Source organism: Plutella xylostella, chromosome 23 (genome assembly GCF_932276165.1).
Source record: "Plutella xylostella chromosome 23, ilPluXylo3.1, whole genome shotgun sequence".
Taxonomy (NCBI): Eukaryota; Metazoa; Arthropoda; class Insecta; order Lepidoptera; family Plutellidae; genus Plutella; species Plutella xylostella.
In genome coordinates, this window is record NC_064003.1 from 9,501,134 (window position 1) to 9,520,217 (window position 19,084).

Here is a 19,084-nt window from a genome sequence, read left to right on the forward strand (position 1 = left end):
GTCTTCATCTAATCTTTTCCAGTAGCTGATGAGGCTGAGATATTTAGTAAAATTATCTTCCCTTCAAGCACCACTCCTCGTTCCAAGGACTAGATGCCGCGCCAGGTGTTGCAGGCCGTGTCGTCGTACAGGGCTGACTGAGCAGGTCCACGAGGCTCCAGGGTCGGCTGCTGCATTTCTGAGGTCAGTCCAGAATTACATACCCTAGTCAGCACGTGCTGACCTGAGCCCCAGCGGCCTGGATCGATATTCTACATTTTACAGCTTTTAAATATTGTTGCAAAGTATTTCACTGGTTCCATCCATTCGGCTAGTGTATGTTAAAAATATTGCCTTGACAATAACAAGATTTTGATCAATAATTACTTATAAGTATTGCTTTCGAAGAGGCACTGTGTGTATCCATATGTATAAATACCTACCTATATGTATAGGTACATACCTTCCATAACTTTCTGACAAGTCAGGAATAATAAGGAAGTACTTAAGTCTTATGTATACTTATACCTTTCTTTTTAGTATATCTATTACCTAGAAATCTATGCATTATAAATTTATAGATTCAAATATTTATCTACTGATATACTCATCAGTAGCTTATGGGTCACAGTTGGTTTTCTCTCCACCATGCGATAATAAACACATCTCACAATGTTTAACTAGGTTTCAGATAGGCTCAGACTACATAATAGACGCATTTTTCCTGAAATAAAAATGACATATTATGTATCTAGCCTATCTGAAACCTAGTCATTTCTGCATGGTGATATTACAACTGAGGCGCGCGGGCGACTCACTCTATTTATATAGGCACCCGCACCTTGCAAATTAAAGGTGGAGAGAAAAATGGACTTTATTTAACTGTCACTGTGACCCTTATGATGCCGAACACGGAGAAAGTCGAAACACCATATCTCCCACAATGTTTAACTAGGTTTCAGATAGGCTAGATACATAATATGTCATTTTTATTTCAGGAAAAATGCGTCTATTATTACTTTGTATAAACCTATGCCATAGCATTATTAGGCTATTCAAGATTCGGCCATACCATTATTAGGCTAAACAGTGTTATGCGAAATAACTTTTTACTAAACGAGATTTATGCCATACGATTTTCGGCGTAACGAGACTTTGACCAAACGTTACTATGCAATACGAGATTAGGCAAATAAATCTTATGCCAAATAAGGTAGAACCCTAGAATATACTTACTTGTATATAATACATGTATAATAAATATATACCTATAAGTTACATACATATACAATACATAAACCTTATACATACTATTCTTAACTAAAATGATATTTTATACAGGGTGTTGCAAAATTGGCATACTAAGCCGAAACCCACATTTTTCTTTCTGATCACGCCTCTGATCAGTCAAGACCGGCGCCGTACAACGGCAAAACAGCAGCAGGGTGTCTTATCTTTTTGCTTTTCTGAGCTTTAAACTTTGATCGGTTTGAAAATTTGATAATATGTTTCGAGTGAACGGTTTTGCGTTCATCGATCATTTTCCTTTCAGATTTATGCGAGGAGAGATACCGTGGCGTGGTACGCGGTCGTTGACGAAATGTTTTATTGTGCTTAGAGGGGAAAAATCCCTTTACCATAGTATTTAATGTTATACTTAAAGGGTTCAATGTCTTTCTTTAACATGGCAGTATTATTATTTATGCATGTGAGTATTTTTTGCGACACAATTCCCAAAGACGGCTAACCATTCAATGTACGAATAGGTATTACAGATTTTTTATGTGCACATTCCCTTGAGAACACGATGCAAAAAGAAGTTTCGCAGCACTGCTAACCATGAATCTTTGCATAGAAAATTAGACATAGCATAAACATAATGTAATGAAACGAAGGTTACATTTTTGTCTATCTAAAGTCTCCTTAGATACTTATCTCATTTGATTCATCCACGTTAATTTATCTTCATCATCATCAGCCTATGCCAATTTTACCCACTGTAGGGTATAGGCCTCCTCCATGTTTCGCCAACGGTCTTGTGCCACACTCATCCAATTTGGCCCAATAACTACTTTCCTAATGTAATATCGGGCCAACGGGTCAGTGGTCTTTCATCTTACATACATAATACACTCACGGGCAATGAAAAGGTTCCACTAAGAAAAGTACTAAATCACTTCTAAACGGAAAAGGCTAGCTTAATAACGTCTTCTGCAACATTGGACTACGTTTAACAGAGCGTCAGGATATTACCAACTAAAAACGGTAATATTTTGTTACAATTTTAAATTAAATCTTTGAAAAAATGGGCGTCTTTTCGTGTCGGCATTTTGTGAGTGGAACTGTTTCATTGCCCGGGAGCGTAATTATTGTCGGTACTATGAACTTAAGCTCTTTCAGTGCGTCGACAATTGTGCTGTTAGAATTTCATGTACAGCTCAGCTGAACTTTGTTTATGACAATTTCGAAATATTGGCATTGATGAGCCTACGATTTTTAAGGCCTAGCCAGCCCTGGGTACAGCAACTAGGTACAAAAAGTGCGAACATAGCCGACCTCTAAAACAAAATTTACTTACACTTACCTTTTAAACAACGCTGTGACAGTGACGAAGGAAAGGAAATTAAAGATTCTATCTTTGTAACAAACTCGAGCCATTACATTAGCGGTTCAGGATCCACAACAACCAAATTACAGTCTTAACCCTTCTGTTATAGCGTTTAATTCGCCGTGAAATGTCACAAGGGTATGGTAAATTTTATTTAAATTTTATATCAAGGATCAAGGACTAATAAGTTTTAATTTGCGAAACGGTTTTTTTTTGCTATTTTCGTCTGGGGTAATACATTTAATTTAAAGATACGAGCCTTGAGGTCGACTGTAAATTTTTAAGAAACAACTTTTTCTATTTTCAATATTTTGTGATGGATAATTACTAGGTACATCTTCTTCATATTCTTGAAAAAGTTTTGTCATTTCAAAACAATCAGCATCAAAGATATTATAACGATGTTTGATATTTATAATTTCAACTTTGCTTTTGCTCTACATAAATAACTAACCTGTTTGGTAAAGTATTTTTTGTTAGAATAGAAGATTTTAAGTACTGTGTTTTGTGACCGAATTGCGGTAAATTTTATAGAGTAAACTAAATTGACATTTTTGCAGTACCTAAGTATCATTTACTTGACTTAGGTACATTTCCCACGACTCATTCAGCTGTATTACAGGTATCTATATCTAATTTATTTCATACTACGTACCTGCCTGTGGTTTTACAAGCAAAAACGCCCCGAAAGTAAGGGTTTAATTTAAACTAAGTCAACCCAAATTGACAGTGTAACAAAAGTCGGACAACGTTCTAATTCGTATTCTGTAAAAACTGAAGACACTTGCGACGGCCGACAACGTAATTACTCGTCGCAAATTGAGGCCGGGCCACGCGGCTAAATTAAGAAGTGGCCAAGTTTACTGGAACAACAAGGAAAAGGGAGAAATGTCTATTTAGCGGGATAGCCTCTTGCAGTAACAATGTAATTAAAATAAAACCATTTCGTAAGATAGTTTCTTCAAAAAACGTTCCAAATTGAAACAACAGTTCATTTTAATATTTTATTACTGAAATCAGAATAATTTACATTGTAAAAAATACACAGACTCCAATTAATTCATACATTTAAGGTTTTTATTCTCAGCTTAATTTTTGGCTCTATTTTACAATAACTATTTTTAGTTTTAGTCACTATTTAAACATACAAACTCTTTTGAACTTCTAAGCCTACAGAACATTATTCAAGAATTTTCTGATAGTCAAAATGTCTTTGAAAGATTTCTTTGGCATTGCTTAAGCGGCCTTCTGGCTCATATTATCCGAGATATAAAGTGACGGTTAGTGTTAACCGACGGATAAGAAGTCACCTTAATATTCTAACATGAAACTTATAGAGCTGATAAAATATCATAGTTGATATTAAATATAATCCAGATTTTCACAAGGCTTGGCGAAGATATTATCCTAACTTATTATTTAAATGTTATCCGTATTGTGTTGTAAGTTATTAATTAAGATTTCTTAGGCACGGATAGCCGGACTAAAATAGACGATTTGGCCTTTAAACCTCTTTCTGATAACTTATATTTTATACCTATTCATAAGTCTGGAATTGCATTTTCATCGTTTTTACTTGATTATCTTTGAATTTCGGTACATAAATATTGTTTTTATCAGAAAGTTGCTTAAATAACCCATGGTAGGTATTTAATATTAAGTTTGATTTTAATATTAATCTGTATGAAAAATAAAAGCTGCATCTTTGGACTTACTTTATATCCACTACAATTATTATTGAGACTACATTTTATTGAGTACTGTCACAAACTTTATCTTGCATTCTTGTTACTACAGTATTGTAAAACGATATGTATAGGTATTTTAAACTAGTAATTTTCACCAAAAAATACTTTAGTTGGTAGGTATATTGTCATAGCTTAGAGACAACATCAGCAAATAAATTATATTGAAATGCAGTAAGATGCTTAGTTAATATGCATAAGACACAATTTGTACTAGGCATAGATGTTTTAAATCAATAGTCTTCTAAATATTTTCATTAAATAAAATGAGTATAGCTTAACCTAATCTTAGTCTTTCCTACGGGTAATTGACAAACCAATAAATTCTCAACAAAGCATGCTGTACAGCGAAAGTATCAGACGTCTATCTATTCTATTCGAACATCAACAGTCGTTCCGAATTATTTAAGTATATGTTACACCATTTATATCGATATTTTACACACTGCAAGAATTTACATCGACCGGGAAACTGACAAACGAACTAAGAAAAACAAAACACATCTGGACGGATAGACAAAGATTTCAGACAGGCAAGTGTCGGTGCCACGATATCGAAAGGAGGCCGTGCTAGGCTGAATATAAAATAAACATACTGGCCAGTAAGAAACGTCGTCTCATCGATTAAGAAAAATAACTCGCGGGGGGTATATAAGCGGAGTTACGTGAGGTTATTCCGCCAGTCGTCGTGCGGGGGCGGGGTGGTGCAGTTGGAGGCGCACCAGCGGGACTGCGCGGTGGGGGGGCAGGGCGCGCCGCCGGGGCGGGGGCGCCGCAGCACCCGGCGCGTGCGCAGCGCCGAGCCCACGCAGCCGCCGTCGCCGCGGCACTCGCTCCACTCGCCCCAGTCCGACACGCGGCAGTCTAGCAGCTCTGTTGGGGACAAAAAGCCGTTTTACGAAAGGAGTCTTCGACTTAGAATTAAAACCTTTCAGGCAGTTGTAGTCCTCCGCGCACTATCTAGTCCGCACGTCCTATCTACGCAGCCAGGTTGCGGCTGCTAGTTAAATATATGGGATTTCGTGGCTGCCTAGTGCGCTATACAACGTCATAATAGTTTTACTGGCTGAGGCAGTTGAAGGATGCACGGGGTGCCTAGCAACCGCTAAGCAGCCACTTCTATAAACTCACTAGTTCTTTTCCGCTTCCTCCTCACGGCTGGATCATTGTTATCAGCTCGCATCTTCCGCCGCCGCCGCGCGCGGTACCGTCTTGCCAAGCTGCGCAGGGCTGAGCGCTGGTCTGCCGGGGGTGATGTGGGCAGCGCGTTGGCAGACCGCGGCTCGAGCGTCGGGCTTGAGGAGTTCGATCTGATTGCAAATAAAGACGAGCTATCAAATGATGTCCCAGGATATACAACACAGGTAGCTGATATTGGTTAGTTGGCGAAGGCCGAGGACAGAGTAATGTAGCACTCCTAAGACATATTTCTCAGTAGGCTGATAACGAAGTAAATTACCTGCTTATTATACCATACCATACATTTGAAATCATTTCAGGTGGCTTAAATCGGTGACCTGATGCTGTGGCTGTGATCATACCTATACCCACGTACAATAATAATAATCTGGTACTTAAGTAAGTAATAAAACCCTTCCTCCATTGGAAGGAAACCCGTGCTCTAGCAGTTGGGACGTGATGGGTCATGATGATGATGATGATGAAGTAATTAAATCTCACTCACATCGAATACCACGAGTACCCGGCATCAGGGGTCGCCCTGGAGCGGTGGTAGCTCAGTCGAGGAGCGGTGGTAGCTCAGTCGGGTAAGCACCCGCTTCTCACACAAGAGATGCGGGTTCGAATCCCGGCGCTGACATGTACCAATGAGTTCTTTTAACTTAAGTATAATGTATACCATCGCTCTTACGGTGAAGGAAAACATCGTGAGGAAACCTGCATATCTAGATTTAGCACATCTAGATATGTGAACCCACCAACCCGCAGTGGACCAGCGTGGTGGGAAATGGTCCAAGCTTAGGAAGGCAGTTTAGACCTTGGGGATATGCACAAAGGTTCCACTCGAGAGAGCCAGGTGCAGGTACTGACACCCCCACAGAGAATAGAATAGAATAGAAATAGGGGCGCCCTACTGCCCGCTGCACTGACGACATTAGATAGCTAGCCGGCTATATGAGGAAAGCAAGGGACAGCGTGTTGAGTTGTTCCTTGGGTAAGCCCTATGATGAAGATGTTGTATCAAATCCTCACTCACATGGAATACCACGAGTACCCGGCATCAGGGGTGGTCAGCATCCCGTCGGCGTATATCCGGGGCGCCTCGTTCCTCTCCACTTCCTCAGCTATGGACAGGGCTCGGTTGCCGTCAGGCACGTCGATGTGGTTGTGGGCGTGCTTGTCTAGTTGGATGACGTCATAGCGCCGCTCGTCGCTGCTTCGGTGGAACACTTCGGAGACTTCGTACTCTCTGAGCTGGGGACAGACGGTAAGGTTAGTAATGCTATTATAATAGATTTCCCCTCCAGTAGCTTCTACACGGGTTCGTTATCGACATTGATAAACTCGTTTAATTTGCGTTATGAGTGGCGATATAGTGACATTTATCTAAGTCAGTAACGAACCTGTGCAGCGAGCACAGGATTCGATACTATTTTGGAATGTACACGAAGGGTCACTTTTACCAAACGCTAAACGTATTTTAATCAAATTTTAAATACATTTTGTACTAACTGACAAACGTATGACAGGCTACTAAATACGTTTAGCGTTTGGTAAAATTCCACCTAACGTATGGAAAAAACAAGTCACTTTTGGAACTAACTTTGTCTTACATTTTGACAGTGACAGTTGACGATACGCAACGTTAACGGAGGATCGAAACTTGTGCTCGCGACTCTGGTAAGGCGGGAAGTTTACGAATAGATTTACTGGGTGCGGTTAGGTTTATCGTAAATTTTAAAAGCTATGGGCTCAGTAGTAGAGTTCATTATTATGTGTGTAAATACAGCAATAGTGTACTATATAATAAAATATTTTCTGAAACAAAACTTTTGGGTGGAGGACTGGCTTGTTGCATAAATATTGTAACTCTGTCACAACCAGCTGAAAATAACTGTAACGAAATTCATAATAAATACCTATGCATTTATTCAATTATTAGGACAGGATTTTATAAATTGTTTTTTAATGTAATATGGCTTCTTGAACTTCCAAGCAAAAATCCTGAAGAAGAAGTTAATAGTCACTTGAAACATAATAACCGCGTATTGTTAAAGAGTATCTCTGGGAAATAATGAATTTAAAATAGGAATGAGATGCAGAAGCTACATAATGAATGCATTGTTCAGAATATTAAGTTGAAATCGTTACACCGCCGGTTGCTTCCCATCCGCCGCTTCGAGGTTTGTATTATCACGATGTAATATTCGATGCAAAATTATTCAACATTGTTGCATATTTTAAGTCTGTCGCAAAGCACGGGGCGTCTCGACTGTTGGATTTAGAAATATAATAAAAGTGTGCTTGGATATGAAAGTGGCTTTGTCTAGTGTTGAAGTCCCTGAGAGGTGGACGCGAAAGATTTCAATTCAATTTCTCGCGCTGGTGGAATGGGAAACTTCAACGGCAAAGTAAGAGGACAATGTAATTAGGTGAATCGAAGACTTAAGGCGTTGGTGGCAGAAACTAGGGCAGGGGTTTTACTGATTAATTTAGGTATTATTAAATACATGTACTTACAAGCTTTGTAGCTTAAGAAAGGTATTTTCATATAAACAGGAAGAGATACTAGGTATTAACGGACGGTTCAACCTGGTGTACAAAGACCAGTTGGTTCGAGTCGTAGTCATTTACATTTATTATACCAATATTTAGTAAGAATACGCCAAACACAGTCAGCAAATAAAGTAAATAAACGCACCGGACCTTCAGAGATAAATAAATATGCAAAGAAAACATTTTATTCGACTGGTCGGCTGAAGTTTGATTTCTCCACGGAACTCATAAGCCACGCAGCGACACTCCCTAGGGCCGCAAAGTCTTGTAACAATTGCGTACAATTTCATTGCTGGCTATTTGCATAATATTAACATTACCCTTACTCGAGGCAGTTATATCCCAGTTTAAGAAATATAAAACAAAGGAAAGACTTGTTTCTAAAGATGTTTAAATATTGGATCGGTCTCTTTCATCTTATAGGCCTTTGCTTACGAAAGTTTATTTTTCCTTATGAAACGCCCAGTCATAATCTAATCATTAATTGTAATACGTGATAGGCAGTGTTCTCAATTGTTTGAATATATATTTTTGTTCCTATACAGTGGATTCTACTATGGATAACCTTCTTACTGAATGATCATCCTATGGTTAGAATAAATATGTTTTGCGTTGCTCATTAGGAAATTTTCAATGCTATGTCCAGCAATGAAACTAAGAAACTCGCATGCTTATTATAAGCAATGTTTCGACACACGTATCACCAAGTAGCAATTGCTAAAAAGTAGCATGCTTTCGTGCTTACAACTAGCATGTGTAACTGAATCTTAAGATTAGGGATCCACCGATGATAATTCTGAAACAAACGCTCCCTATTTCTAACACATAGGTATCATGATAAATACTACACAGCCTCTAGTAAGGTCAACGTTCGATTTTCTCTGTGCTTGCCGACCAGCCTCATCAACATACCTTAATAAACTGGAAGGTGGCAACCGGCGGCAGTCTCGTCAGGTGCGGGTAGAAGAAGGAGCCGGCCGGGTGCGCCGGGTACTTGCACGTGATCCGGTACGGCACGCCCTGCGGCGCCGTCGGCCAGTCGGGCGCCGTGAACGTGAAGCCGTTGTCGGTGCCCGCGTCTAGCGGGTCCACCTGTAGGGTAAAATCAAGTTTGATATCTGCAGTTTTTAATCTGATGTCAAGTTGATGCCTTTCTTCTTCTTTTTGGGGTGTCGATAAACTAAACAAGTCACTTAAAGTTAAGCGTCCACCTATCGGTATCGTACTTTTTGCAGCAAACTGATTGCAATAAATGTATGGTGAGACGGCATCGGCAATGTCGGTGGACGCACTTGTGTGCTTTATAGTATACAAAGAATACTGAATGCGATGCGTCCGTTGCGCACGATACCGAAAAATTGACGCTTATCTTAATATTACATTCACGACTTTGACCACCGATGATGCTCATCTAATTCATGTTACGCTTACTCTGTGATCTCTTTCTATCAGCTTTTTATGTAGTGCTCACTGCTCAGCTTTCGATATATATAATTATGTACAGGTATTTTATATCACATCCTATGGTCACAAGAACTAACCTTGAACACTCTTTTTACGCCGGGTGTTCTCAGAATTCAGTGATATTAGATAAACAAGAATGAAAAAAAAGAAAGAATTTCTCAGATGTGGTTACCTCAACAGTGATGCTATCCAGCCAGTTCCCGTCCACACAGAGGTCGAAGCTGTCGACGCCGATGAACCAATCAGGAGACGGGATCATTCGTGCCATTACTGACACCTGAAACAAAACAACATCGGTAAGCTGAGGGTAAAATTTTAATCAAATCTAGAGCATACTGGCCCTGTTGTCTGGGTTAAGTATTACATAATCAGCCAAACGTTTAGGATTACTAGATGGTCTTTCTTATGGTATGTAGAGATACAGATTATGGTTTTAAATTACATAAACTACCATATTTATATTTTCAAAAGTCACCTCTTTCTGTTGGTCACATAGAACAGTACAAAAACAAATTATATCTACCACTTGAATGTCCTCAGTCCTCGTTGTAAACTTTTAATAGTGCAAGTTTAAATTGAATTGAACAACGTTTTACAATTATTCAGTTAGCGTGAACAGTAATGTTGTGAGTTAGCTGCTTTTGTTACAAAATACCCATTTAAAGTGGCTCTATTCTGGTCATCCGTGGAATCCCATTTCGGCTCGTTTTTTTTTAGTTAATACTTATTTTAGTGCACTCTACCTCAATGTAATCATACTTATAATAATAATAATATAATTTTCGAAACTGCTCTACAGCAATCTTTGCTTAAATTAGTATTTCCACATACCACACACATAATTATATTCTACAAATGTGGACTATGATTTAGCTACCTTTGGATCGCAGACATTGTTTCTGTTTCTGGTTTACGATATCTTAAGAGTTATTTCGCGCGAACATAAAAATCGATGTATGGTAGAATTACCCGTAAGCAAAATATATTCTTTCATGATCGCTTCAGGGTCTCAAAACGTTTCAGAATACATCGGTAGTGCTGCGTAATTAATACGTCACAAACAGATGAATCGCTCGTAGACAGGACTCGGACAGGTTACCAGGTTGATAACCGACAGGTTTCCAGGTTACTAAAACTATCCAGAATAGGTAGAATACAATAGAACAAAATAATTTTTGATTCATTCATTTATGATCTATCTAACGTAAAGTAGATGATCTAATAATTAATGTAATAATAACTCTGTTCGGTATTACTAGCCTTTCAATCCTGACTTGCTACTATTTGTTTCACGAATCATCAAATAAATAATGATCACTTTTTATGTCATCATCATCAGCCTGTAATCGTCCCATCATAGAATGCCGCTGAACATAGGTCTCTACCAAGGAGCAACACAACACTCTGTCCTCGGCCTTCCTCTTCCAGCCACTATCGGCCACCTGTGTAAGGTCGTCGGTCTAGCGGGCTGGAGGGCGTCCCACGCTACGCTTGCCTGTTCCTGATTGTTTTCTTGGGCTTGTGTCCTACAAATTATACCTACTTCGCAATAGCTTTTGTTAAACTGAATTAAAATTGTCCGTTGTCAGCGTAAATTTACATTGTTTTCGTTTACCCTGAGGGGTCACTCTATATGACGAAAAACGAAGTCAACGCGCAAGAGCCACGACTGTATCTCTTTGTATAAACGTGCCGATTGAACGACAGCTCTCCGTCAACGTGAGGACCCTTCGCTTTTCCAGAAGGTCCTCACCAAATTTCAGCTTGGTTCTGCGTCGCCTGCCGCTCCTGCATCCAGCCATCCTGCTTCGCCTGCCGCCATCAGCCCTCCGGCTTCTCCTTTGGAGCCATGTCCGTCATCTCCTGACGCTGACTTCTCGCCTGCGTCACCAGATGAAATCGTTCCAGCGTCTCCTGCTCGCCGTGTGCCCCGGGTCATCCCAACATCGCCAGTGTCTCTGTCCCTCCAATGTGCTCAGCACAGTAGGTCGTCGTCGCCTGAGGCTATGGACGTAGCTCATTCTTCGGACCTCTCGGACTCCGCTTCATCCGCTGACCCTGACGACGGCTTCACCGTCGTTGGAGCCAAGCGGAAGGCGAAGTCGAAGCTCCCTCGTCCGGCAGCGAAAGCTGTCAGAACCCAGCTCCCCCCTTCCTCTCCTACTCCCTCGCCCTCTGCTCCCGCTGTTCCGAAAGGTCCGAAGGCGAGAGCCCCTCCATCTCTGATGCTCCGCGACAAAGGTTCCTGGAACTCTATTTCCCAGGCCCTTGCCGCAAACAAAATCGGTTTCACCAAGGCCAAAAACACCAGAGATGGTATTTTGGTCCAGGTGCCCACCTCTGGCGATCATCGCCTTCTCACTAGACTACTCGAAGAGCGCAAGGTCGAGTACTACCACTGGGAGCTCCCAGAGGACCGCCGCCTAAGGGTAGTGATCCGGGGAGTTCCCAAGGAACTCGACTCTGCGGAGATCATGTCGGATCTGAAGGCGCAGTCTCTGCCGGTGCATGAGGTTCACCGCATGTACGGGCGAGGCAAGCGGGTCATTTACGACATGATCCTCGTCATCCTTGACCTTTCCCCTGAGGGGAAAAAGATATTCAATATAACGGCCATATGCCAAATCTCTGGGCTCAAGATTGAGAAGCCCTACAAGAAGTCGAGTCCCACGCAGTGCCACAACTGCCAATCCTACGGGCACTCCTCTAGGAACTGTCACGTCAGGGCGCGGTGCGTAAAGTGTCTGGGCGACCATCACACCCACGACTGCCCGCGCCCAAAAGATCCCAAGGAGTGTACGGAGGCCCCTGGTTGTGTTCTGTGTGGGACGCTTGGACACACAGCCTCATATGGCGGCTGCCCCCAGCGCCCTCGTAACCGTAGGGCTCCCAAATCCAAGCCCAGTCAACAACAAACTTCATCATCATCTATAAAGAAAAACCCTAGTCCACAAGCGCCTTTAGCGGCCCTTGCCGACGCGTCGGTAGCCACCCCACCTAACGCTTGGGTTCGACCCCCAACCATAGCCTCACAAGGACCAAGGCAGGCACCGTCGTCGAGTCGGATGAATGCACCCTCTCGAGTGGTTCCCCCGCCTCCCGCGACCTGCCCGCCCTCTTTAGGACCATCACCGCTGTCTCAGTCCTCGCTTCCATCCCCGAGGAGGGACAACGGTGATCCAAACAGGGACTTTCAGCTCGCGATAACCCAACTGAGTGAACGCATGCTGTTGATCCAACAGAATGTGTTCGCTCAGTTCCACCATCTAAGCTCGGAACTTTCCGCCCTTTCCAATAAACTTTCGCAATGACTTCTAACACCTGTAGAACTAAACCTAGGTCACTAATGTTGGGATTCTTCAATGCCAACTCTCTTAAAGATCAAAAAGAACAGATTCACAAGTTCCTCAACGATCATCACATTGACATCCTTCTTGTGCAGGAAACTTTTCTAAAGCCTCACATGAAGAATCCCAACATTAGTAACTATAAAATCATACGGCATGACAGACTGTCGGCCACCCTCGGTGGTACACTTATCTACTACCGTAGTGGACTTCATGTCTGTTGTGTCAATACCCCGGAGCTTGTCAGCCTCGAGGCCTCAGTGTGCAGGCTGGCTATGACCGGACATCCGGATCTGTATATTGCCTCTTGCTATCAGCCATCAGGAAAAGTAATTAAAACTGAGGACCTTAAGTCACTTTTGGATATGGGGAATAATGTCATACTTGCAGGGGATTTTAACAGTAAACATAAATCTTTTAACTGTAGAGTCAATAACCCAAACGGTTATATTCTTTTTAATTTCATGGATGAATACATGTTTGATGTGGTGGCTCCAATGGAGCCTACACATTATCCATTCAATCCTGAGCATCAGTCAGACATTTTAGACATTGCACTTTTAAAGAACATTTCTCTTTCTTTAAATAAGCTAGAGGTAATACACGAGCTTGACTCCGATCACAGGCCGGTCATACTGGGTCTCGGAGATGCCAACTCCCTCTTCTCTCCTACCAAAACCATAACTAACTGGGATAGGCTTAGTCAGCGTTTAGGTTCGGCTAGTCCTTCTGACATAGCAAACTTACCTTCTCAAATTAACTCCACAGTAGAGATAGATACGGCGATCAATGCCTTGAGCGGTCACCTTCAAACAGTCATCACTGACTGCACCAGGCGGGTTCCTGCGATGACCCCTCATCGTTGGAGGTTGCCTGATGATATGAAGGCCCTGCTCAGGGCAAAGCACGCCGCCACTAGGGCACACGACCTCTTTCCAAGTATGGAAAACAAGGATAGGCTCCGCTCTCTGCATCTCAAATGCAAATCTAGGATGAAGGCTCTACGTTCAGAGCGGTGGGATAGCCTGCTGGATGAAATTAGGCCAACCCACACTGCTTTCTGGCGTCTTACACGCGCGCTTAAATCGGATACCGTAGTAGACATGCCCCCCCTGTCGAAACCTGATAACTCCCTCGCCTTCGACGACGATGAAAAGGCTGAATGTCTCGCCCTAAGTCTAGAGGCGCAATGCTCTCCTTCGGAAGAGCATCCCGACAGCACATTCATCCAAGTCGTAGACGAGGAAGTAGGACGTAGGGTTAGCTTACCTCCAGTAGATTCTCTCGACCTCGTGACGGTATCCGAAGTTAAGTTAGCCATAAAGGACCTTCATTGCAAGAAGGCTCCTGGCTCTGATGGCGTCTCCAACAGAGTCCTTAAGAACCTCTCAGCCTCGCTTATCCTCTTACTAGTAACCATATTTAATTCAGCTATGGCGAACTGCTATTTTCCAGACCTGTGGAAAATAGCAGACGTCATAGGAATACATAAAACTGGCAAAGCTAGAAATTTACCTTCTAGTTACCGCCCCATCAGTCTTTTAATTTCCCTAGGTAAGGTCTATGAGCGGCTGCTATCCGACAGGCTCAAAAAGATAGCATACGCTCAGGGCCTCATCCCTAACGAACAATTTGGTTTTAGGGCCCAGCACTCTTGCGTCAACCAGGTTCATCGTATCACGGAATACATCTTAGATGGTTTCCATAGGAAGAGGCCGAAAGGCACTGCAGCTCTCTTCTTCGACATAGCGAAGGCTTTCGACAAGGTGTGGCACAACGGCCTCATCTTTAAGCTCTTCACGTTAGGCATCCCGGATCGGTTAGTGCTTATTCTCCACAATTTCTTGCTCCACAGGTACTTCCAGTTTCGCGTCGAGGGTTCCAGATCATCTCTTCATCCGATTCGTGCAGGTGTCCCGCAAGGGTCAGTTCTAGCTCCTCTTCTTTTCTCCTTATACACAAGTGACATCCCCAGACATACGCATGTGTCGCTAGCATTATATGCTGACGACACAGCGATCTACTTAAGGGATAGGTTTAAAGGCAAAGTCCAGCACGGGCATCTCCAAAGCGCAACCAACGCCCTCGGCGAATGGTTTCGCAAATGGAGAATGGAGGTGAACCCGGAGAAAAGTACCGCAGTGTACTTTTCACGGGCTCTCCGCCGGCCCAACACTGCTCCTCAACCCAACATCACTCTGTTCGGCAAGCCTATCCCTTGGTCCGACCATGTCAAATATCTGGGTGTCACTTTCGACAGCAGACTGTCTTTTGCTAGTCATATACGTAGGGTTAGGAATAGAGCTTCTCTCTATTTAGGAAGACTAACTCCTCTGTTTCGAAGCAAAAAGCTCTCACTACGCAGCAAAGTGATAATAAATAAGACCCGTCATGACCTACGCTAGCGTAGTGTTTGCTCATGCTTCGAACAGATATATCAATTCTTTACAAGCAATCCAAAATAGATTTCTGCGCAGGGCGACAGGCGCGCCTTGGTACGTCCGCAATTTCAACTTGCACAAAGATTTGCAAATCCCTACTATCCGACAGTATCTCAAAGTCTCCTCAAACCGCTACTTCGACCAAGCGGTTAATCACACGAACCCACTAATTAGCCAACCGGCTAACTATCACGTTTTCCCTGAGTTCAAACAGAGGCGACGTCGTCCGAGACACGTTCTCTGTGACCCGGACGATGAGATCACTGTCCGTATTAGGGAGTTGCAAACCTTTGACTCCCCGACCCCTGCCTCGGCAACTGTCCCACTTAACTTTTACACACCCCGCCCCAGACCCGGGGGAGGGACTCACACTCGGACTCGGCCTTTTGCCGGTCCGAATCGTAGGGCTAGGATCCTTCTCCACCAAAACAGGTACTATACCCGCGTCAGGTACATTCCTGGCCGGTTCTCACCACCTCCATCTGGTGACGGGTCACTTAGGTAGGGTTCTCTTTTTAACTGGGTGAAGGCGCCTATCGGCGCCTCCCCCACAGTTAGGGTAAAGCTGAATAAGTCCCTTATGGCCGACTTCAGTAAATAGGTTTCATTTAGAAAAAAAAAAAAAAAAAAACAGCTCTCCGTCGTTCATTTTTCGTCAGTATAGAGTAACCCCCTGGACCGGGATATGCTGTTATTGGCAGCTCGATCTGATATGGCCGTTATTGCTTGTGTAAAATATTAGCTACCTGAGCCGCCATTGCGAATTGATTTATTTGTGTTTATACCGTTTAATTACTCGGAGCTTTATAATGAAATCGTTTTATATGTTTCGAGCACGCTTTTATTAAAAAATAATAAAGCAAAATTGCCTAATATTTTCAGCAAACAAGCTTGCGGCCTTTAAACGGTTTATAAAAAAAACTTTGCTTTTATTTAATTGGTAGGTACATAGAAAAATGCTTTAAACATCATTTCAGTAATAATAACTTTGTTTTACGTGATCTCTACCGCTCCAAGGAAGATAATTGTGTCCATCAGATGACAATAATTTATAGCAACAACACTGGCTGCCAATACGACTAGCTAGCTACAGTAATACTGGCTGCTTCGTATAAACTCTTTACAACAAGAATACTCTCAAAACTCACCCTCGAATGGTTCCCGTCAACAAAGAACTCCGCTTCAGTTCGTCCGGCGCCATTCCCGATGGTGGGCGCGCCGAACACGTCCAGCGTTCCCGGTGCCGAACCAAGCGCGTCGGACCGCCCCGCCTCCGCGAACTGACGAACTGCCGGCGACACGCGCCGCCCGAGACGGAACAACACGTACGAGCGGTCGTGGGACACCCCTGTGGGAGAGGCAATATGGTTAACCACTACTATGACTGACCGTTGCATAAGTAGCTATACATTACTCTAAGAGCTATACACTTCTTTACTTTGTCAGACTGCCGAACAGTCAATGTTTCAATTAATTAATAGATAGGCAGTTTTTTAGGTTGACAAGGTAAAAAAGTGTATAGCTACTTATGCAGCTGACTGTACATGCTCAGAATAATCCACTGCAGTGTGCAAATCTGGCGTAACTTGTGACGGATCTGACAGATGTTTGACAGGGTGCAACGCTACTTATGGATTGTTAATTGCTAATGTTTGGTGGTTGTACGGTAGCAGGATATGGGCCTCCTCCGATACTGAAGGGTTATTGCCATAATCTTCACGCTTGGCTGGGTTGGAGATATAGCACAGTTACACCCAAGACCCGGGAACAAATAATAATATATCTACTGTCCCGCCCGGAGATCGCACCCGGGACCTTCGATATAGCAGTCAGGGTCACTGAACACATTGACAGTTAAAAATCTATTGTTTCCTTTAAAATAGAAACAAATGCAGAGCCCGTCATAGTCTACTTCAGGATATGGGCCGACTTCAAGACTAGAGGGTTATCTCCAGCCTGGAAGCCCATTATATTATGTTCTTTCATACATCTCATTTTCATGAAATGTAAGACAAACCTAAGACAAGGAGTGTGGCTTTATGGTTAGTAAATTATTAAAAAGTTTCACAAACAAATAAAATACAACTACCAAAACCTTTTTTATAAAAAAAACTGAAAGTCTAAAACTGTGTAATCCTCGTGCAATGGCGCTTTAAAATATACGTTTCATTATTATTTTGCACCTTTTACCTGTTAACGAAGGTAACTTGCAACCAAAACTCATTTGTGAAACAAGAAAAAATGTAAGTTGAGCTTTATTGGATTTCTTCGTTGTTTTATTAATTAAAAAATATCGTCCCAGTGGTTGGCAAAAGGAATATTTTTCACTCGGCTTAACAATGGTACCGATTCTGAAGGGCGCACTACCTAATTTTAAAATGAGCTAAAATATCTAAATTTAACTGACAGCGCTAATTTTTGCTATTCTGAAGGCAACGATTTTAACGGTCAACTAAATTTATAAGGCTCATTTGACGTCTTTAAAATGAGTGTGGCCATATACTTAAGGATATTACAATCGAAAATATCGATTAGCTTTTTGAACCTTAAATCACTCCAAATAAATTTAATTATCCTAGATAGTTGTTGAAAATAATTAAAAGTATTAAATACCCTGCATTTATATTGGTTTTCGTGATAATTTCAAATATTTATGTAACATATTCATAATTCATTATTACAACTGGTAACTCTGGCTAGAAAATGCTTCTATGGTGTTCTATCGACATTTCCGAGTGATTTAAAAAAATATAATAGAGTAGAGATGGGGTAAGTTGATAAAATAGTAAGAATAATCGAATATAATCGATTATTGCACTAGAATATTTTAAACAATAGTTTTTCAGTAAAGTATGTAGGTACTAAGTTCTACATCTATGTGTTATCCACGATATTTAATGTAAGTACTTACTTACTTAAATTTTTAATAGTTGATGATGATGGTACGTTATATACTTAAGTACCTAGATGACTGTGTAAGGGATGATATTCATATAAGAATTTGAAAAGTATCGAATACTTACAAAAGCACAAATACTTTATAAGTACTTACTTATTTCCGATGAATACCTACGTATTTATATTTACCAAAAACGCATATGATTATAATAAAAGTACCTACCCAGGAATCGATCCAGCATCGATTATTTTTCATTCAAGTATAGTTCGGAAGCAAGTAACATTGCACTAGGTACATCTCTACGGCGCATTGGCGCATGCGCGCTGGGCTGCAAGAGAGGCGCGCCGCCGGCGCGGCGCCATCACCGCCATCGCCATATTGAATTTTCCGCCGAAAAGTTTGCCGCTATTTTTTTAAAGAATTTTTGTTAAGTCTTTACAATAAAAAACAAACATCTATTATAAATTATTATGTTTGTGTTTGCAATATGCAATTGTAAAATCGATAAGGTGTGTTGTGTGCAAGTTTACGATTTATTTTAGGAAGTTATACCTACGTAAAATCTAAGGAAATATTTTTATCAGTTGGGCATCTTGTTATTAACTATCTGGTTACTTATGTTTGTGTTCTAGTGTTTTCGTTTCTATTATTTAAAGTTTTGTGTAAATAGGTACCTATAAGGATAAGATTATTCTGTCAACTATTCATACAACTTACTTACCTATACTTACTTTATTTTTCAGTGACAACAACAAAGAAAAAGAAAAATCAACCACACCCATAAACTAAACATGAAACGCTGGATACATGATATTAATTCCTCTCCGGGACAACAATACTAAAACGACCGTTAGACCACCTAGTTA

General features: G+C 41.6%; 1 protein-coding gene across 1 annotated transcript in view; it reads right to left on the bottom strand.

Annotated features, from left to right (window-relative positions):
- Positions 1-4,136: 4,136 nt before the first annotated feature.
- The window catches only part of LOC105394982 (spondin-2), a 52,143-nt gene continuing 37,195 nt past the window's right edge, over positions 4,137-19,084 (bottom strand). Inside the window, exons 3-8 of the mRNA XM_038113429.2 lie at positions 16,468-16,667; positions 9,704-9,808; positions 8,980-9,159; positions 6,548-6,765; positions 5,464-5,642; positions 4,137-5,205 (exon numbers count right to left, since the gene is read on the bottom strand). Coding sequence (XP_037969357.2) covers positions 4,994-5,205; positions 5,464-5,642; positions 6,548-6,765; positions 8,980-9,159; positions 9,704-9,808; positions 16,468-16,667 — 1,094 coding nt within the window. The 3' untranslated portion in view covers positions 4,137-4,993. The remainder of the gene's footprint in view (positions 5,206-5,463; positions 5,643-6,547; positions 6,766-8,979; positions 9,160-9,703; positions 9,809-16,467; positions 16,668-19,084) is intronic.